Genomic DNA, 22,893 nt, shown 5'->3' with positions numbered 1-22,893 from the left:
TGTAGACCACATGCAGTCTTAAAGGCGCAGGGGCCAGCACTCCATATTGACCCCATCCGGTTTGATTTCACTCTCTAGTTGTTGCTGGCTCGCTAACAGGAGGTGTGAGACCGCAGTGTGCGCAGACAGCTAGACAGGTGTATGTGTGTGTGTGTGTGTGTGTGTGTAGGCAGGTTTGCACCAAGTAGACGCCAAACACAGGAGTGCAGTTTTGTCAACTGTTTTAAATGATAGTCTAAATAAAATAACAATTTAAAAAAAAATAAAATAGAGGTCAAAGCATGGAGCTCATGTGGCCACCAAACACAGTGAGTGAGCCCCAGTTGATCAGACTCCCACTGGGGTCAAAGGGGGCATCTTTTTATATCTCTGGTCACCAGTGGTGGAAGGTAAGAAGTAGGCCTACTGTACTCATTACAAATATGATGTTTTGTACTTCTGTTAAGCTACATTACAAAGGGAAATATTGAACCTTTCATGCTACTACATTTGTCTGACAGCTGTAGATACCAGTTATTTTTCAGATTAGGATTTTATGGAACAAGTGATGAGTTTATTGTTCAAGATAAGACTAGTATAGTTATGTTTGTTTTGCTTGTAAACCCACATAAACCCACAGTTGGACTCCCTTGTCATGTTTTAGATGTCTTTGACTGGTTCAAGACCCCCTGGGGTAAAGTGATCCACTATGTCACAAAAGAGCAACAATTTGAGGAAAGTCAGAAGAATATAATAGAAATTTGTGTAGGATAACTTTGTTTTCTCTTCTTTCCAACCTTATGAATAATTTTACACCCCCTCAGATTCATCTTGTTATGGGTGTTTTCCTGATGTTAAGGATCTAAATACTACTTCCACTGCTGATGCAGTGTAATCCTGCAGCTACAAACACCATGCTGCAGGAGGCTGGAGAGGTTTAAGGTTTTTGGAGTAGATGAAAGGGAAGGATGAGATCAAAGTAACATGAATTTCTTTCTTTTCATTTTGGGGTAAGATATATTCCCACTAAGTAACGAATGTTGGGCACTGCTAGCATTTAAAAAAAAAGTTTCTGAAGCGTACATTTCTTGGTTCTTTTGCATTGCTCGGGGAATTTCAGCTTTTTCTTGTTTAAAATGACAGAACTGCTGATATTGGGAAAAGACATGAAATTCAGACCATATATCTTTGTATTACTGTTGCTACCACCGCCTTTGCTCTGTCTAGAGTTTTTTTTTCCAAAGCTTGTGTTTATCCTGAAAAAGCCAGCTGGGCATGTTTGCTGCTTCTTGCACTATCCTGCTAAAACGTTCACCTCCATCACATAAATGTTTGAGTTATAAGACAAAGACCCATTTCACTTGCAGCAGCAATTTACCTCAGAGTTCACTAATTGATGCTTAATTAACTAGTGATTATGCATTGAGTAAACACCTGTTAACATTTTAATTATCTATAAGTTAGAAATGTTTGAGCGTGGTGGCCATTTTAATTATAACAGCTACATTAAGTGCACTGAAAGCTATCCGTGTGATTAACTACAGTATGTGAGATAATTGTAGCCACATTTTGGTGTTTGCTGTGTCAGCGCTTTACCTCTAAATAACCCAAAGTAAACAGTGAATGTGTAAAATTAGTTTTTACAATATGTCATAGTTAAACTACAGATTGTTTGCATCATCATACTACTTCAGGACTTTCCCTTCATACACATCCACATCCAGTGATGATCCATGAAGATGTCCAGCTTGCTTGTCAGTCCTCATAGCTCTTAGCTACACTGTATCATAGTTTATGTTTTTTTGCTGACTAGCATGGCAGCTGACCACATGGTTAACACATGGTTGGTTGGCATTTGATTGCAAATCAAGCATTAATTAGTCAGAGCAAATGTAAAGTGGTGGCTCTGTCTGTTTGAAATTGAATGCATATATTATTGTACTGCAGAGACATGGATAAAAAGCTAATTTACATAAAGTGAAAAGGGCAGCTGGAGCTTGAGAGTGCACATGAAATGACAAGACGTATAATCAAATTTACCATGGTAATATTATCTAATACTGTCTAATGCTGATTCAGTATTAAAGCTATATATTCTGCATTTATAGACACTTAAGTGATTGGATGCTAAACATCTATTGTAAAATCTCACATTTGCATTCGTCTTCAACAATTTGTGATCTTATTGTTGAAACACCAAGCATGGAAATTGAAATGTCAGCAGGCTGAACTCACTCCACTAGATTAATATTCACTGAAACATATATGCCTCTCACTAACAGTATGAGAAGGACATAAGTCAAAGCTCTCCACTGAGGATTTATGGCTAGATGAGTTGTTGTATAACAGTTCGTCTTTTTTAAGCACCCATTAGGCTAATTGAGGCCTCTTGATTAAAAGAGAAAACTCTCGCCTGCAGCAGCTTCTATTTCAAGGTTGGTTTCTTTTTTTTGTGTTTTGACTTTCAATAAGGATACTTATGTGGAAGACGCAGAGTTGCATTTTGTGTGCCTTTGATGTGACGAGCATCAGGAGTGAGGTGGATGTCAGAGAGAGAATTGTTAACTGAGGCAGATGCTGCTGATACTGTTGCTGCTGTCATACACAAGCTTTTTTGTCTTGTTGAAGAGTGTCATTGCACTATTATTAGACTTTAGACACACACACACACACACACACACACACACACACACACACACACACACACACACACACACACACACACACCCACCATACTGTCTCATTTTAAAAAACATCTTCAATTCACCAGTTAACTTTGACATGTTTTCTTAAGAGGCTGTTTCTGTGGCAGCTTCAATTATTTATTATTTACATGGTATCAATTATTTATTTCATCCCAGTGAGATATATGATTTAATGAAACTGTGATCCAGTCCAGTCCAGCAGACTGCATTTTGATGTCTTTGAAAATGGTTGAAAAAGACGCCTTGCTAAAAGTGCACCTTGATAAATGTTTGTGCTCCTTTTGTGGGTGTTTTTTTCACTAAAATAAAAGCTTTGGTTTTGGCTCAGTTGTTGGGACTTCAGCTTGGATACAAAGTCATTATTCTGATTAATTTAAAAATGTCAAGCGCACACTTCTCTGATCAATCTGCAAATTCACAGAACATAAAATGTGCACTGGTTAAAACCAGCATACAGTACCTCCATGCACTAAACCACTTTATAACATGGCTTTTGAAAGTGCTCTATAAATAAACATTATAAACCAAACTCCCCTGACTCAGGGCAGCCTCTAATTGGCTGTGTGCAGGTGTGACATTTTCTTTGTTGAAACATGGAGGGCGACCTCTTGAAATATTTTGGGAATGTGATTGATTGTTGTCTACAAAGAAATGTCATGTCTTAGAAATGTGGTCCGCTTAAATTTAAAGAATCACTCACATGCAGTATTGCCAAAATGTTGCAGTCAAAACTTGAACCGTCAATGTAGTGGTTGATAAGGCTGTGCATGCATATCCCAACACGATATCAGGTACATTGCCAAAAAGGCAAAAACAATCTCAAGAAAAAGGTCCCTGCATACTGAATAGATGCTCTTAAAATGATGAGTTATCACAATGTTTTGACAGTAGGTTTTCATCAGGAAAAGTAGTGGCTGAAAAAAAATAGCTTTCAATCCGCTGTTTATGGCTTTCATTTTTGCCTAGAAAGGATCATCACTCTCAAAAATGAGGGAGTATTCGGCTGCTTCTTGGCTGCTTTGTATATTTTCACTGTATATTTATAGAATGTAAATGTATCCATGTCATTATTGTGATGTTGCCTCACAGCTGAATATAAAGAGGGTCCAAAACCTGTTGGTGACATAAGCACAAAAGTGCAAAATCAGCCCACTGTTAACTTAAGAATGTATCAACATTCAGCAGGATTTTGAAAAACTACTGTAACACTGTCTTTACAGGTCTCTCTAAAAAGCTGACTTGCTGAAAGCTGCTGCTCAAGTCCTCACCAGGAAAGTGGATCAGTACAGTTCTCAGATCTTCACACTGGCTTCCTGTGAGTCCAAGAATTTATTTTTAATACACCGCTGATCTGCAACTCCGTTATGAACTGTCCAGACCTGTCGATGGTCTGAGGTAGGTCTGTTTACTGTCCCCACAGTCAAAACTAAACATGTATAAGCAGCATGCAGTTTCTTTGCACCACATATCTGGAACAAACTCCCAAAAAACTCAAGATCTTCTCCAACTCTTAGTTCTTACAACTTTTCTGTTTGCCACTGACTTCCGATTAATTAAATTTGGGGAATTCATTCATCATTCACTCTTCCCTCAGCAGTGCCTACTGGGCCATATCATTAAATATCTGTATATATCAATATCAATTACCATCCTAAGCTACTTTGGAAGCTGATGAACGTTCTGCAGCTTTTTAAAAGACAATAAAACATTGCATAGCATAAAAAAGCCACAATAATGGATGGCAGCAATCTTTGTTTGGCTTAGCTTGTTGAAAATTGCTTAAATATTTACATACTTGATTTACTATATGTACAGTAAATTGTTTAATATCTAGTTATTTTTGATATATTTTACAGCTTCTCAAATTTTCAGTGGCTCCTTTATGAATAATGACTGAATGCTAGCATCTTAAAGCTAAGCTAGAAGCTGTAAATCTGCTGTGCGAACCAAAATAGGAGAACTCTTTGTGCTTGTGTGGCCCATTAATTTCTTTGGTCAATACTTCACATCGTACTGAGCGAGCACTTAATACAATATTGAGAATATACTACATGATGAGCCATGAATAGACACTGCCAGCTTAAAACATCATATTCTTTCCTTTATGGTGCTCAAATACTTGCTCAAACAATAATGATGGGTATTTGATAGAAAATAATGTCATTCTATATGGGCAGTAGATCAAGCATATTTATCGTATGACTATTTGTATGATGCTTTCTTTTGGATCTACATACATTAACTATGTGGAAAAATTGCAACAGTTTATCGGATGAGGTGAGATTGTCATAATTACAATATTTTTTAAAAAGTGAAAAAAACGTTCAATTTTAATTTAAAAACAACTATTTGTTTATTTTTCTGTGATATCTACCATCATTTCAGAGGTGGAAGAATTACTCAGACCTCAGAATTTAGTGAAAGAAGCAATTGTTTCAGTGTAGAAATACTCTGTTAGAAGTTCTGCATTTAAAATTTTACTTACAATTTTTGTAAAAAGTAATACCCACAAAATACTTTAATACTACTTTAAGTGTTGCATCACTGTAATATTGCGACTGGTAAATGTGAGGCTAATTGTAATTTATTTATATATAGTTTATGTATATTACTTTTTACTTTGGGTAGAAAGTGAATTTCCCTCTGGGGATCAGTATTCTATAGTAAAATCCATCTGTAAAAAGAAAAAGTCTTAATGATTTAATAATATCATAATTATTTGTTGATTATATTTTGTATTATTAATCTAAATCTGCAAAGTTACTAGTAACTAAGGGTGTTAAATGTAATGGTGTAAAAAGTACGCTTGCCTCTCAATTGTAAAACACAGCAGAAAATACAAATACTTATTACAAATACCTGAATATTGTACAACTTTGTTCCTTTCCACCACTGTATAATTCAATCTGCATGTCACATCCTTCATGTACATCTGTATTTATGTACATATGCTGTTTTCATGATTTGGAAATAAGTTAATTAGCTTTTTGCGTTTTTATCCTGTGTCATACTTCAATTTTACGCAAAACACCCTATTTGTGTTGTTTGCTATTTATAGTTTGTTTTATTTTAATTCAGCTTATATTTTTTGTTTCTGCACGTCCATGTGCCTTATTGTCTTTATTTTTTTGTTTTGTTTTGTGAGTATCTGGACAAAGTGTGCTTACTGTAGGTGGTTTATGACCAAACCAAACATAATGCGACAATGCTGGACAGCTCCTGAAAATGACAATGTCCATAAAAAGAAAGCAAATACACTCAAAATTTGAATTTGTTTTCTGAAAAATAATTTATTTCCAGAGTAAAATAAATGATATGTTGCCATACAAAAAGCGTAAGAAAAGGGACAATGTCAAAACTGTAACTGCAGAGAGATCAGTAGAGTAACAGGCCGTGTGTGCAGAGCTGCGTTAGAGTTCTTCAAACACATGTCCAGGAATAAATTCAGAGTTGTTCACTTTGTTTGACCATGCACACACAGCCTCCTGTAGAATTTCTGTAACTTTTATTCCAGATATATCAGGCCTAGTTTGAAGACACAGAGTTTAGTTTTTTGCCCCAATATTGCAACATACTATTTTCATTGCTATGAATTGTCCCAAATCTTCTGTGACATAAGACACACACATCTCAGACAATTACATCATGAATAATTTATACTATCCTTTCAAATATAATCTAATAAAACATTCTGGGCCTAATTAAACAAATATATTACTCCTCCTTATATCTTTTACGTTAATGTCCAAACACAGAGATAGAGTTTCTTCTTTGCTCTTCCACTAAGTGCAAAAGTCAAAAGAAAACAGTATTAACATTCTTATTTGAATAATCCCTTATTAAGACATATTAGGCTGAAGAAACTCCGCAGATGTAAAAACATGGAAATGAAACAAATTGCTATAATGAAAAATAAACTTGACACAAAACTAGTAATAAACATGGACATATCAGATATGAATTGCACATTTTCACCTATGAGACAAGACTTCACAGTCTAGTCTAAACAGTATCAAACACAGTGCCTGTGATCCAGCAAGAGAACGAGAAACTGAACAGTGCACAATGACATGGAAACACCTTGTTTAAAGTTATTTTCTAACTGTTTAAACATCTAATAGGCCACTATAATAACCCAGTCAGGGTGTTTCTGTTCTCTTCTTTCTTGTTGCATTGAAATAAAATGCATTAACTGAATTAACTATTAGTTTGTAAACACTTGGCAACTTTTAAATATGAACAACTGAAGAACCATCCAAACTTGTTTTTTTAATCATATAAATCTCATTTTTCAGAGAGCAACAGACAGAACACACAGTGCACTGACTGAGAGGAAACTGTCATTTTTCACACAAACCTCTGGAATCATGACAGACCTAAAACAATATGGCAACTATAGTTGTAGTAGCATCATGTCCGCTCACTAATAATCAACTAGGACAGAGCCAGACAGTACTGTAGTCGTCCTCTACCACCAAGTCAAAACTGGAATTCACCGGGCAACACTGGACAACATCTCGCTGATACGTAAACGACTAAAATGGACCCTTGTGAAAGTTTACAGAGGGCGTGGACTGGCTTGGAGAGCTCCTGTATGGGCTATTAAATAGAGTGCCTTTATCAAAAACATTTTATTTTATCCTTTAAAGAAAAGAAGAATAAAATCATAAAATATTCCTTTGAGAGAATATAAACGTCCACATTGTCCTTTCTTGCATAACAAACTATAAAACTGACTCCATATTTTCACAAAACTCGTGGTCCTCTAGGTTATATATAAACTTTGTCCTGTCGACTACTTTGGGGCCGTCTGTGAGAGAGGGGTAAAACTCAGTTGGCGTCATGTAGCCCTCGTGACTTTTGATGTACTTCTTGTAGTTCCTGCGTAAGCAATACCACGTGGTGGCATACAGGAGGAAGGCGACACCCTTGAGAATGATGGCGAGGCTCACGTACAGATGCCTGTAAGCCACGTTGTCGTACAGCAGGCAAGCGCCCTTATCGCCGCAATCTGAACTCCAGAAAAGGCAAGTAGAGTCGATCCCAGCACCAAAGATCAGAGGTGGGGGGATGAATCCTGCAAAACAGAAACACTGACTTAGCCTAACTACTTTCTGTTTTCACAAAATTAACAAAGTAAAACTACTTTTTGTGCATTCTGGGTCAATAACAAATCATTACCTGGTCAATTTCTTGTTCTATTACTGCTTTTTGCTATTTCTTTTTCTCTACATGACATATACTGTATATTTAAAACTGCTCACCAAAGCAGATCTCAGGACTGTCTAACTCTCGGGTAAATACTGAACTTGGTAAAACTGCCTTCCAATACTTTGCATCTTATAAATTACATTTAACTTAACTCTGTCAAGTGAAGTCTGTGATTATCACTAATACTTTTGTCATGTCTGACCATGTTGGTTTTTTATTCACTCTGATATACTGTCTTGCAAAAGAGATCTTGATCTGAGTGAGACCACCTGATTAAATAAAGGTTATATAACTGCTCTCCAATTTCACATTGATTTTAAAGGATTAGTGTTCACTATTCTTCACGGAATAGTTTGACATTTTGGGAAATGCGTTTCATTTATTATATTTTTTATTATGTAGCTACAGTCAGCAGCTGGTTAACGTAGCTTAGCATAAAGACTGGAAACAGGGGAAAACAATTAGTCTTAAATCTGGCTGAAGACATCTTCTCATCCAGCTCAGCAAGAGAATAAGCAAATTTCCCCAAATCTGACATTGTCAACATGAATTATTAAGTATATTATGCTTTTTTCAATACTTTGAGAAACACACTTCTTCTCTAAACACAGGAATCATTTAAAATAATATCACATTATATCTCTTTTATGCACAGCTTACCTGTGTGCTTCTATATAACTAGATTAAGACTTTCTTTATTCCTTTTCCCACACCTGATTGTGCATTTGTTTTTCCAGTGTCATCAAGCGTAATGCTGTATGATTGATGTTTGTTCTGTACGTGGAAATAAATAAAACCAACAAAGCATCTGAGGTCGATCCAGTCATGTATTTGCAAGAGAGGCCAGATTATCCAACTCTGGAGAAGCTCCACACACTTGCAGTTTTAACGGGCACTGAGGCAAATGCCACAGCCCATAGCATCCAAACTTAATGTGTTATCTGATTAAAGTTCTTTAATAGCTCTTACCGAGGAGTCGTAGCAAAAGGAACAACACACCAAGTGCGTAGGATTTCAGTTCAGGGCTCACAGTCCTTTAAAGGAGAAGCAGATAAAATAACTACTTACTATGTTTTGTTTTCCTTATTCATTCTGTGCAAGAACACGCTTATCCACAAACATACCTGATCAGGATGATAACAGAGGGAGTCTGGGCCATGGCTCCAACCAGGCTGCAGGCACAGATCACACACAGGAAAATCAGGAAAGCCTCCTGGCAGCCCGGCGTCGGACATTTCCCTGGAACCGCTGTGGCTAATTCACTCTCAGCGGATACACAGGAACATCCAGTCAGGTTCTGTGAAGTGAAAAAGACGAGAGTTCATCCAAGAACCATTTGAACCAAAATGTGTTATTTTCCACATCTAAAAGGAAAGCCTGGTATCAACACAGTATATATAGAAAAAAAGAGGCTGCTATAACTGTCACGGTGAGCCAGCAGTGATAGTGGTATTTTGTGCTGCTGAGCTGAGAGAAATTATCTCTGCATGTGATTTGAATATAGAAGACACTAATCTGCAGTCGGCATCTGATCTTGAAACAACCACACTAAAACTTGATTGCCCAGCATGCGATAGCTGACAACAGAACTATGAAATACTGGGACTTTTTTACTTACTTGCTATCTGTAATTCATTTGGTTTTTCTTTGGTGCAATCAGGTAGATAACATTCCCTTGCAAAGACTGAATAATTTTTTTTTATGTGAGATTACTGTCACTATCACAAGAGTTATGATAAAGACCTGAGAGATGTTCGATGAGGTCCGAGAGCTTCCTATTCGGCTGCAGCCGGCGAAGCAGGCGGAGAGATAGGTGACGCCATTGGAGCCGCATACGGGGCTGATGGAGGAGGTGAAGCAGGTGCAGTGACTGATGCACTGAGCTTCTGGTTTCTCTCCCACCCGCAGAGTCCTGAACAGAGACACAGAAAAAAAACCTTATCATCCCTTCCCACTGTAAGTACCAACTATATCTGTATGAGGTGCAAATAAAATCGAAGCAGCACTCTCAGCCCTTTATCAGTGATACTATGGGCCTCTGGTTCAATTTTAACATCTCCATGGAAACTGCACTGCACAGCCAACCTGCTCTGGAGCAGGCTGGGTCCAGGCTACCAAGTCAAGAAATGGTAAAGGCCTGAAATCAGCATTTCTACAGGAACAAAAATACTGCTTTCACACTGAAATAACATGAAATAAAACAAAGTATCTGTAGCACAAAGTATCAAAACCAGCCATGTATATTTTCATCATTTAAAAAAGATACCTTGGACTTGAGTAGATATAAAATGCTGGACAAACCTCTTTCTAGCAAGTAAATGTGTACTATTTAAGTGGTTCCATAACAACCTCCTACTAACAAAGTGGTATAGAGAAAGTTTTTTTCCTTCAGTGAGACTCAATGAAATGAAATAACATCAGCTTCATGGATCTGTGACAGACCGATTAATCTCCTGCCCAGTGAAATAAGTAATCTAAGGGGCACACTGGCCTGGAGGGTCCCTTACATTTCCATGTAATACATGACATAAGCTTGTACACAATAGTAATTGAAAGATTGCATGCATGTGTGTAAAATGTATCTTTTTAAAGATATTTACTGGGTAAAGGATCAGTTATTCCCCTTCATCCAAGATCATGGGCAAATCACTCCCCTCAGCTGATTCCCTCTATACACATCGGACTGTAAAGTGAGCAAAGAAAATCATCTCCAGCTCCTTCCCTCAGGGAGGCGCTACAGGTCACTCTCCACCAAGACCAAACGCTTCACAAAGAGCTTTTCCCCCATAACCAACAGGACTCTGAACTCCTCTCTTTAGTTTAGTTGCCTTCTCATACACTGCGCATGGTCATTTATCAACTATATATTTTATATTGTTACATGTTGTGAAGTGTATTGTCTATATGTTGTTTGTATTGTATGCACATGATGCAGAGCTTAAACAACATACTAATCTAACAATCTAATCTAATGATGTTCATTATTGATTCATCTACAGATTGTTTTCTTGATTAGCAACAAAATCACAAACTACTACAAAATCTCAAGTTCCCAGAATCAAAGATGTCTTTGATGTCTTCACTGTTATCTTCTAGAGCCCTTAAAACTAAGAAATAAATACTAAAATAATTCAGTTAATTACAAGAAAAAAGCAAACATTTATGGAAAAACTCATATCATAATTTCTTAAATTTATCTTGGTCTGCCACTACAGCCTTAAACTGTATTTATACTCTTACCTGTTGCTGTAATTGACCGTCACTCCTGCAACGGGACCAGTGTCACAGCCCAGGAACAGGAAGGAGACGTAGCAGGCAGTGGAGATCAGGTTGACCAGCATGGCCATGCGGATGGCTCCCAGCGCAGACAAGTTCAGCTTCTTCACCAGCAGACCGCCCATGAAGATCCCCAGACACGCGCATGGAATGGCTGTCATGCCTTAAAAATACAGTTGGCCAAAGCCTGTTTATTATACTGGTATACAAATATTTGACGGCGCGTGTGTGCACTTGTGGGTGCTTGTGCGTGTTTGCTGGGAACAGACCTAACAGCTGGTTTGCTGAGGAGGTGGTGAGGTTGAACTGCTGCTCAAGGTATTTCCCCAGAAAGGCTGCAAAGCCTGCCACGACTGCAATCTCCATACAGGCCGCCAGGATGATGCAGGTGAACACTGGGTTCGACAGGAGGTGCTTGGTCACCTTGGGGATCACTAGTCAAAATAGAACAAGGAGGGACGGCCATTAACATCCTTGCATGTTGGTTAGCACGACAGATTCTCTTGTTGTCTTTATGTCTTTTTTTGGCACCTACTCAAAATTGACTATTTTGTTTAGTAATCAAGTACATGAATAAATAAACCAATGACGTGTCAATTGATAAAATGCAGATTTTGCAACTCTCTGCAAAACAATGACTAAAAACTAGTATTGAGCTGCTCACAGTTTATTGCATCAGTAATAATAATACTACAGTAATATGATGTAGTAATACAACTATAATCTGCATAATGAGTAATTTCACTGTTAATGATGTAAGTACATTTTTACTTTTAAGGAACATTTTTCAGCATTTTTGATTGCGCTACTGCTACTTCTACTTAATTAAAAGGAGCTAAATACATCTTCCACCAGTGAGCAGGTCTAACCACTTTTAGTTGCAACCATTTTAAACCAACACTATCAAACATGTAGTTTAACATATGCATTCTCATTTACATTTGACAAATGTAGAAAATTAATGTCATGTATTTGAAAATATTTTTTTCCCCCCACCAGATTTGTAAACTGCAGTACTACACTGGATCCTGCACACTCACCCCTGAGTTGCTGACAGCAGGTGGGGCTGTTGGCAGGCTCGTGGTTGCGTACAACCCCATTGCTGGACTTTGGAGTCTCATAGTCTGAATTCAGAGATGGAGGAAGCATAACCTGCTCACTGTCTGCCTCCTCCTCTCTCTCCCTGTTTGGCAGCGACTGAGGGAAGCCAAACATAAAGAGAGCTGAGCAGAAGAGTAAGGCACCGCACAGGAGGAAGCCTGCCCACCAGGCCCCGATCCACCGTGGGTCGTCTGGAGTGATGCCCAGCTTACCTGTGGAGTGGCACAGCAGAAGTCAATACACCACTTGCACATTTAAAGAAACGCATTTAAAGAACAACACTGGAGAAAAATAGTAGACTCACTGGTGTCGATGAAGATAGCATCCACATAGAACTTAGTGCAGAGGGAGCCAAGGATGAAGCCACAGGCTGGTCCAAACACCAGTGTAGAAAAGAGGATTCCTGCAGAGAACCATCAGCTATAATGTTTGGTCTAATTTCATTCACGGAACACTTTAAGCAATATGTGGGTTATATGGGCTAGTATTGCAAGTCATCAACCAAAGTCATGAGATGCTCTGTTTAATACTCTTTATGCCTTCTGTTTTACTCCATAAAACACTTCTGATAAACAAAAAGATATATAAGGGATCCTTTGTACCACGTGCAATTAAAGTCCAGTATATTACTGAGGATTTGTGATTCTTGTTGTGTTTATTATTTGTATTGTGTTTATTGTCTTTATTGGTGAGAATTTCTGTTCTGTGATTGGACACCAAAGTTTTACTTAAGTTAATAAACATATTAAAGTCCAGTGCGGCAAGAAAGAGGCAAACCTTCACATTTGAGAAGCTGGAACCAGAGAATATTTGCCTTTTTTTTGCTTCATTTGAGCTTCAGCTCATTTCAGTGTGAAGCAAGACAGCTAACAGGGAAGCATTTTGGCTCTCATGAAAGATCAAATCAGCCAGTTAAAACTACAAGGCGAGCACAGCGGTGGTGGCAACACACACGGTGACTGTGCTCATTATGATCACATGGCTCAGCCTGCTCAGTCTTGCAGGGTAGAGCACTGAGCAAACAGATCCAAACACACACTGTGAGCAAGACACCTGACTACAGAGACCAGTTCTTTTGTACCAGTCTGCTCTAGTGGGCAGCTGGAGATAAAATGTGAAGCTTCGTCAAAATCCTCATTAGAGCGCTGTCATCGGGGTGAAGAGTCTGGCACTATGACTCAGACTGCAGGCAGATAATGAAGACTCAAAGTTCAATTTGGGAGACAAATTTCTCCCTGACTGTGCGTCCTGTGATCTGTGGTATTATTAGACTGCAGTATGGAGTGTTTCTGGCACACAAACCAGATCTTGTTTGACCACTGCGACTCACAGAAACGGCTACGCTAGCTTCAAATTATCATCAAGATAAAATGAAATCATCTCTGCTATTCCACTTCCTCCTCCAGCCCTGCAGCATTAGAAATATCCCCTTTACTGGCTGCAGGTTGGCCTGCATATCGTTGCTATGAGCATGGAGTCTCCAGTAAGACTTTGTTTGAATGCCAGGAGCAGCCACTTAATGAACAAGCATGGAAACTATGACTAAGTTTTGTATGTCTCTGCTAGTGCTGAGAGTGAACACACATGTCGGCTTTCTACTCTGACCACCCACATGGGAAGGGAGTCTACACATTCACATGACTGTAGCCTCATTCACATCATAGTTTATTCTTCACACAAAGGATATGGCACACAGATATGATAGGTGTGGCTGACTACCTACAATGTGGTATAAACAGACTACTTTAGGCAAGACGAGGAGTGAAACAAAAGAAAAAGGGGCTTTCATGTTGGGATGGGAACATACTACTCATTTTCCTCCTCAAGCATACAGCTGAAACATCTTTGCGGTTGACAGTGAGACCGGCACGGAAATGAACAAAATACACGCGTGTCCACGAGGCACAACAGGTTTTTATCTCTTCCTTCAGCTAGCTTCTGAGGTTTTGTAATATGACAGCAGAGAGCAAGCTAGTGCTAATTTCCTCTGCTGACAGCCCAAATGAAAGACTGTTAAATCTGATATAGTATAAAACAATTTAGCTCAAACAACAGCGTGAAACCACTTCCAACATATACATACAGACTTATTCACACCCACAACTGTGCGTTTGACAGCACTTTCATGAAGGAGGGCTGCAGTCGCTATATGACTAGCAAATTTGCCTGTGGTGAGGCCTGTGCACTCCCTGTTTCGAGTGTTTCCTTAGAAACCGAGTGTTGTCTTCTCATAGCAACAACATCAAAATTGCTGTCACCACAGGAAACCTCAAAGAGGAAATTCAGTTAGTGAAATCACCTTCCAGGAGATGACGGCTAAGCTAGCCTCCGACCACTGAGGGGATAAATGTTTCCACCGACATCCGTGCCTACCCCCGGTTGCTTCAAGAAACGCTGTCTCCTTGATGATAACATTGTGCAACAGCTCGAGTCTTGCATGTGAAAAAGATCACTAATCTATGAGAGACCATGTGTCCTTATAAATCTAGGGGACGCACAGTTCTGAAGGTGGTGATAGTCTTTGCATGAAAGATAAACTTGATAAAAAAATTGATTTTTCTTTTTCTTTTTTGTGTTAGGAGGAATAGCGGGCAGCAAGTTAAGTCTGTCACAATGGGATTAAGCTGGCATGAACATGAACTGGATCTTGTAGTCAAAACATAAGCAAAGTATTATGTCTACTATTGCTTTACTATATATTTCTTTTTTTTCCCTCTCCCAACAGGCTAACAGCCTAATCTAGTTATGTAAGAAAGTAAGAAAGAAGTAGTCTTTTGACTACTTGGGAGCACGGCAACATGGCCAAATTTTTTAATAACAGAAACTGTCTGTGTTAAATTCTCAAATAAATAGTTTGGAGCTAGAGTCAGGCGGTGATTATCTTAGCTTGACATAAAACTGGAAGCAGGGGGAAACAGCTAGCCAGTCAACCAGCAGAGCCTCCTGGAAGTCTTATAATAAAACCACAACCTTAAACTTTGTTTTTTTTTAAAAGGAGCCAGGCTAACTGTTTCTCTATTTCCAATCTTTATGCAAAATTAAACTACTTTGCTGCTGTACTGTTAGCTAGATGAGGAAGGTCGATCCCTTTCTTGTGTAGCTCCGCATACAGACTGGAAAGAAAGGAGAAACAGCTAGCCTGGCTCTGTCCAAAGATACAAAACTTGCCTAAAGTGCACCTGACGCTCACTAATTAACATGTATCTCACTGTGACAACAGTGAGGTTGCCAGTTATGACACTTAACTTCTTCTAAATCCAATAATTGTTGGTTAGGCTAGCTGTTTGGCCCCCAGTCTTTATGTAAACTAAGCTAACAGCCTCCTGGCCACATCTCTGCACTCTGTACTACGCTAGCATAAGAGTGGTCTCAATCTTCTCACCTAAATCTCGGCAAGGTGAGAGCAGAGCAGAGCAGATAAAAATGGTATGTAACCATAAATCAGAGTAGATTTTAACCGTTTTATGTGAAAGATTTGCTGGGCCATACTGACATGCATGGTTAATGTTATTACAAACTTTTAATCCAGCCACCTCGGGGCTGCAGTTATTCTTTATTCTAGACATATTTAAAATAACTGACCCTTGCTCTCAGGTCAAGGACGAAAAGCCAACTGCGCCAGTACAAGCTGTAAAGGCACATATTTGTTTGTCATTACAGGGTTAAGCTTAAAGAAAAAAAAAAGCTAAAACCTTAGTTAAGCACATTAAATCTCCATGAAGGACAATACACGACCACAGCCCTGGGTAATCTTTGTAATACACTTCTTCTCCAAACTGCCTCTAAATCCCTATTTCCCTTCCGGCGGTCCTGTTATGAGATAAGTACAAAACAAACTAATTTGTTCATGCTGTAGTTTGCCGGAGCCTTTTAGTATCCTGTGAATTATACTCTCAAGGGAGCATGTCAGATGTAATTCAATAACAAAGCTTGGCTCTAGTGTTTTTGTCTCCCTCTAATTTGTTTAGAGGGACCAATAGAAAAGGCTGGGAAAGCTACTGTCCATGAGGCTTGCCCTTTTCCGGATATTGATTAACCCGCAGATGCATCCAGTATCCTATAAGTGTTGAATATACAATTGCCCACGCATTCCCTTCAGAGAACACGGGGGGGGGGGGGGGGGGGGGGGGGTTGTATCATGTGAAAACTGTAGATCACATCAGTATTTCACATGTGGCACTTGTGGTTTGGGTTCTTGACGACATGCTAATTATATTGGATTTTCACATAAGTATGTGACCTCATACAAGCACCTCCATCTTACTGACTTTCCTAATGGTTTACACAAACACTATACAAAGATTAAGCAATAATAGAGGAGATGATAACAGTGGCAGGCTGCACTCTTCATAAAATCACTCCTGAGATTACTGTGCCAGTGAGAGGCAGATTTAATGCTGCTCAACTCAGATACAAGGTCCTCCACAAAGATAATGAGCATTTAAGTTTAGTTTCTTTAGACCATCAAGCCAAGGGGTTGAGATTATAAACCAACACAGCATGAGGTTAAACGAAAAAGCTCATGGTAATGGAAATGTCAGATGCATTGCACCAGCACGGCCCTCAGTTTATTTCCTTCTCTCACTGTATAAAAGGAATTCCTTCTCCTCAATTAATCCAGCTCAAGTTGGCTCAGTAATCCCCTGAGCTAAATAAGAGCAGAGGGACAGTGCCATGTAGGAGGCCAAACAACAGCTTGTGCCACGTTCACGAGGGACAGGACTGAAACTGAGAGTGAGCTAAACATTACTAAAGATTAAGCCTAGAGCCAGAGTCAGGACCCCACACCTCCGGGGCCTAAGCATGACTTTATGTCAAAAGGTCAAAAGCTGGAACAAAAAGAGTCTTGGGAAGATTTAAAGAGCTTTCAAACAAAAGCCCCGTCTTCTTGCTCTGCTGTACATCAGGTCATAACATCCTCTGTGTACAAATGTAGAGACATTTTTAAGATTGAATGGACTCGAGAGAATCACTCAAACGGGCCGGAGATGTCAGACTGAGCACAGGCCATTTTCTGCATGTCAACTGAAGTAAATCTGGCATCACTCACACTGACAGTTACACAAAAGATTCAGACAATTAATAAAAACACCTCAACTCACACACCTAACAACCATCTGTCTGCTTCCTGGCAACACACTTCCTTTCCTCTCATCAGCTGCACAGAAACAGCAAAATGTTTTCTGGTTTGTGAAACCACAACCACTGCTACCAAGGAGTGGACTTGGTTTCATAGGTTAAAAGCATTTTTATCACAGCTTCTTATCTACATTTAGTCTGTAAATTGTTGTGAATTAATATTGAGAAAATATTAATTATTATATTTAAATTAATAATTGATGACAAAAGGTGTTCATGGAACCAGTTAAATAGTATCTGTATATTCTTATTATACATCCTTCGTTGTTAGGGCGTATTGTTAGCTAGCATGTATGCTTTGCTGTTTGCTAATGTACCTGGGAAAGATAGTTTGATTGGTGGGCTTGCATGCTGCCAGTGATGGCAACATCCCAGTTAGCTCAACATGTTGTTAGCTGGTAACGTGAGAGACAGAAGTGAATATAGCTTGCTTTGGAGGGCTGTGTTGAGTGAGTTAAAGAAAGCTCACCGAACGTTTCACGCGGTGCACTGATAACTGAAACCACCTTTCATAGTACATCACAAATTTATCATTCTCATTCTTACCGTGCCACGGTAGCCATACTGCTGCACGCTAGGCAGTAAGTTCTTTCTGCACTCTGACAAAATTGACATGACAAATAATTATCGGAGTATAATACAATATAAAATCAACTTTTCTCATGTAACTTGCTGAGTCAACACACATGCAGGCATGATTTTGTCTTCCCTCCTCTTTTGTACAGGGGAAGCAACCACTTTAAATGTAATTGTAGCGTATTCACTTGATTAAAGATTAATTAATTTTAATTCAGTTATAAACTCCTGGACTTTACTAGCTCCTCTGTTTCAAAAGGGTTTCTGCTCATGTTCAAAACTTTCTGCATATTCAAAGTCAATCCCACACATCTGTGTTCTCTGACATGTCGGGAAAAAATTCATACTATTACAAGGCTAACGTCAGCATTTTAAAGTCAACCTTCCCTATACACTTACGTTATTGGTAATATCCCCTTTGGACACAGACACACGTATGGTGACTGACAAGCTATCCGTATTTGTTTAGCGCTTTTCTAGTCGTTTCGACCATTCAAAGCACATTTACATCTGCATTCACCATTCACACACATTCATTCACTGAGCCTAAGTGCTCAAACAGAAACTAACATTCACACACTGGCGGAACAGCCAGGGGCAATTCTTGCCTGAGGACACTTCGACACGCAGCCTGGAGGAGCTGGGGATTGAACCGCCGACCTTCCGATTAACGGGCAACCCGCTCTATCTCCTGAATGAATGAATTTTTGGATATGTAAAAAACCCTATACAATTTCCTGTTTATAACTTTCAGTCTTCTGAAGTGCCCTCTTTGGTTTCCTTGTTCTTTGTGGTTACCGAAAGTAACTACAAACAGCTCTGATCAGGCAGAAATCTTACCATCTCTCTCTCAAGTTTTTAGACAATTATATTGCAAAACTCTACCACCTACATTAACACTCTGTCACAAGCTGGCTGCGACTCACAGCGGGAGAACGGGTTTGCTTGATAACTATTATGGCGTATGTCGGTTTCATATCAGCTGAGTGGAGTTTATTCCCTCCTCGAGTCAACGTTATTAGTTATACATTTGTTTTTCACTGTGTGAGAAAATTGGTATGTGGCGTGAGAGTGAGCGCGAGTCTCACAAGACAGACTTTATCCTGATGAGAAATCTCGTCATAATTTAATCTCATCACACCCCTAGGTATCAGTATTGCTGTTACACGTAGACGTTTCATACACTGACTGCAGTAAAACATATAAAATGTTTATCCCTAAAAAGAAATGCATGGCCAACTGTGTGCTGGCTTTGAGATACGGCATCTTGTTGGTCTGTGGGTTTTAATAACAGGTCAATACTTTCTGCTTATTACGTGGGACTTAACCATCCACACACACACCTGTCAGCATGTGTCCCATTTTCTATGATTCATAACCTGCTGCAGTTTTGCATGACCATTTCCTGAGAAAGTGCACACAGACATCAACGTCATTTACAGGTAAAAAGCTATTCAAGTATGCCATCACATAATCTGTTGTTCTTAAATGACTGCAAGCTTCATCTGTTAATAACACAGCAAGACTATACTAAACACCTAAACATACTGAACCTGCATGATGCTATCAGCTATGATCACAGTGATCATATTGTCATTTTTTCACCCAAGATGCAAACCTGTGTACAACAACAAAAACAAACTTGCTGATGGGAAATTAGCAAACTTGAATGAACAAATCCCCTTACTGAGCTTAACTACGATTGGCTTTAAATTCTGTGAACATTTAGCATGACACAAAATCCAAACGTCAGACATTAATGGAGTACAATATCAGTTTATATAGACAGCTGTTATGTCAACTCAGGGCCCCTCATGTAGACAGGATAAAAAATGAACAGGTAAAAGTCATGCAAAAGTCACCTTTAAGGTGAAGTCTATTTTGAGAGGATATAAAAGGTTACCAAATCTTCAGTGATCCATAAGTAATACCTAACAGCATTTGACAGCAGCTTTTATCTGAGTGGCTTTTAGAAAGCTTTTACTTGGTATTTAAAAAAAAATATCTTAGGAACCCCACAGACCAAATGTTTGTACCACTGTACATTTATTATATATATATATATATGCGCTGATAGTTCTCTGTTGATCGGCTAATTAATTATCAACTTATTGTTATAGCTCTACATGAATGAGAGGGGGTGGGTGGGTCAGCTGTCCCCTATAGTAAACCCTGTTGGCTCTACACTGCCATGACCTAAATAACAAGGCCAAAGCTTAATGTAGGCTCTCAACTCACATTTAAATGCCATTACATCAGGATCATCCTACTTTAACTTCCGCTTACATCAAATCATCTCAAATTTGAAACCACCCGTCCACCCACATCTGGCTGCAATCTGATATCAAAACAGCGTCTTCTCATCTAATTAACTTCTAACTTGCACTTGAGCAGATGAGTGTTATATAAAAAGCGCAGCTTAAGGACACTTAAAAAACTATTAGCATTTTGACACTGAGGATGGGGGGGGGGGGGGTTACTGCAGACCTTCGTCCGGCCGACAAGCCCAGCCGGCTTCTCAGCGGCTCTCAACGCCCTGTCACGTTAAGCTGAGCTCTGGCTCAATCTAAGCCTCCGAGAGGTCACGACCTGAAATGGGAGGGCAATGTCGGGCCTCGATGAAGGCTTCACTACTTGATATGAGCAGTCTATTTGAATACACTCCTGATATGAGTCTAGACTGCTGATAATAAGATTATTTTTATGTAGCAGGACAATCAGGTGACTTTCACTGAGCATACTGTACGTACAGTACTTTTACTACATCACCTTCTGTAATTGAACACGTCTTGGTGTGACAATAAATTATTTTTTTTTATAATATACAAATATTTATTTACTCTTTTCAGACCAGAACAAATATCTGTTTATTAGTGCCTAAATGATTAGCCTAGTCAATTCATCAATCCACAGAAAATTAATAAGCAACTATTTTCATTATTGATAAAGTGTAAAAATGCCAAATATTTTCTTCTCAAATGTGATAATTTGCTACTTTTCTTACTTTTATATCACTGTAAATCGAATATGTTTCAGTTTAGACAGTTTGTTGGACAAAAAAAAAACATTTGAAGACGTTACCTTGGACTTATTTTTAATGGACCACAATGCCAATAATAACTATTTCCAGCCCTACTGTTTACATCTTATATTGTTTCATTATATTCATACCAACTGTGTTATATCAGAGGTAAAAAAAAAGAAGTCAATGCTGACTGAAGAGCTGCTGTACCCAACCAATCTCTGTCCTGTTTTATAATTCAGGGGCTGCGACAGCTGAGCTGCCACATCCCATGACTCTTTGGATGACAATACAGAGAAAAATCACTTAAGTAAAACACACTGCAGCGGGATGGGAAAGGAAAAAAGGTTTTATCGAGTGAGACACACGGCAGAGCTGGAACAGTGAAGCCCTGTCATGGAAATAAAAGTTTTTTCTAATCAAAAACAACCTACATTCGGCCCTCTTATATTATATAACACAGAGTGATGCCATCATATTAAACTTTGGGAAAAGAACAAACTCTGTATGTGTGTGTGTGTGTGTGTGTGTGTGTGTGTGTGTGTTTTCATTTCCTGTGTGTGTCTCCTTAGGGACACATATAGGAGGGTAACATCTTCATAATGGCAGGAAAGACAAAGTCAATAAACACACATGAGGGAAATAAAAAAAATGGGAATGATTGTTTAAAAAATAATATACTGCATTTAGTCTAAATCCGCACTTGTTAATAAGTACAGGACAAGGTGGTTCTGCATCCCGTCTGAACTTCCTCATCTGTTATACTTCATGAGGACTTCAACACTTCTACCACAGTCCATAACAACCCAAGCGTTTTTTTTAAAACAATATAAAAATAACTTACATTTCTGCTTGGATTTTGGAAGTTGTTGATCAATACAAATGACTCAAAATGGACCATTAGCTTTTTTTTTTTTTTTTTTTTTTTTTTACAAATTCTTGATGTCGCCTATCCTCAAACACTCACAGTAAAAATGGAATTTCAAGACACAGTATTATTTTTAGTCCACAATTCTACTCAGCAGCTTCCCTTTTAGGGACATGGTGTTGCGCAATATAATAGAACAGAGCCATCGTTAATGTTATTAGTAAGACTTGTTTAGGTAAAACCAGCTGTATAAAGACACATAATAGTTTAACCTTGACTACCATAATTCTTCATCAAATAGATACAGTAAGCTGCTGTTCAATGTTGGTGTGTTGTTGCTACTTTTCTAGCCAAATAAACGTATCTACTCTGTACGTGCTGAATGCTTTCTTGTGTGCTTCTGCGATGTGCTCTGTCTGCCTGTAATCAGATACTTGTTCTGCCTCGTAGGTCTACTTTAACCTGACATGCAGTAACTTAATCTTTGAGTCCAATTAACCTTGTGTCATTACTCCAACTATTCCAGGAAGCGGTAAAAGCTCTCGTTAACCTAAATGGCATCAGTATTAATTTGCCCATACAGAAGTCCCGTTTGCTTTAAATCCCCACTCCTAATTAATGGAATGATCTGTCATTATAATGATCAACTTATTAATTTACTGTTTCTGTGAATCAATGCTTTTCTGTGCAAGGCTAGTGATTTTCAAATGTTACAGTAATGCAAGCGTCGACTGCTGTTACAATAATAATGATGGTCTCTCGGTGTCATAAGATTACATAAACAGACCCAGGCTTGTTTTCAAACAGGGCACTGATGTGATGCTGGAAGCTCGGCCAGAGCTCCAGTTATGGGAACACCGGGTCAGCAGAGAAGGGAGAGGGAGGGAGACAGACAGAGAGAAGGATGGAGAGACGGTGGGTAGGAGTTAATGTAACAGACCAAAGCCTTGTCATTCTGCCCTGCTACAGTGATCCGTTTGTAATCCTGCTTCAGATGTTTTCTTGGAGCTGAGACG

At 38.9% G+C, this 22,893-nt stretch overlaps 1 protein-coding gene across 1 annotated transcript in view; it reads right to left on the bottom strand.

Annotated features, from left to right (window-relative positions):
* Window positions 1-5,954: 5,954 nt before the first annotated feature.
* slco3a1 (solute carrier organic anion transporter family, member 3A1) overlaps window positions 5,955-22,893 on the bottom strand; it is a 34,731-nt gene continuing 17,792 nt past the window's right edge. The window contains 8 exon segments of the mRNA XM_038705906.1: window positions 5,955-7,761; window positions 8,865-8,929; window positions 9,020-9,192; window positions 9,639-9,807; window positions 11,136-11,334; window positions 11,441-11,605; window positions 12,212-12,484; window positions 12,577-12,675. Coding sequence (XP_038561834.1) covers window positions 7,409-7,761; window positions 8,865-8,929; window positions 9,020-9,192; window positions 9,639-9,807; window positions 11,136-11,334; window positions 11,441-11,605; window positions 12,212-12,484; window positions 12,577-12,675 — 1,496 coding nt within the window. The 3' untranslated portion in view covers window positions 5,955-7,408.

This window comes from Micropterus salmoides, unplaced genomic scaffold (assembly GCF_014851395.1).
Source record: "Micropterus salmoides isolate LMB-PRFRI ecotype aquatic unplaced genomic scaffold, ASM1485139v1 Ms_hic_scaffold_8, whole genome shotgun sequence".
Taxonomy (NCBI): Eukaryota; Metazoa; Chordata; class Actinopteri; order Centrarchiformes; family Centrarchidae; genus Micropterus; species Micropterus salmoides.
The sequence above is the reverse complement of the archived record's forward strand: the minus strand, read 5'-3'. Positions and strand labels throughout refer to the sequence as shown.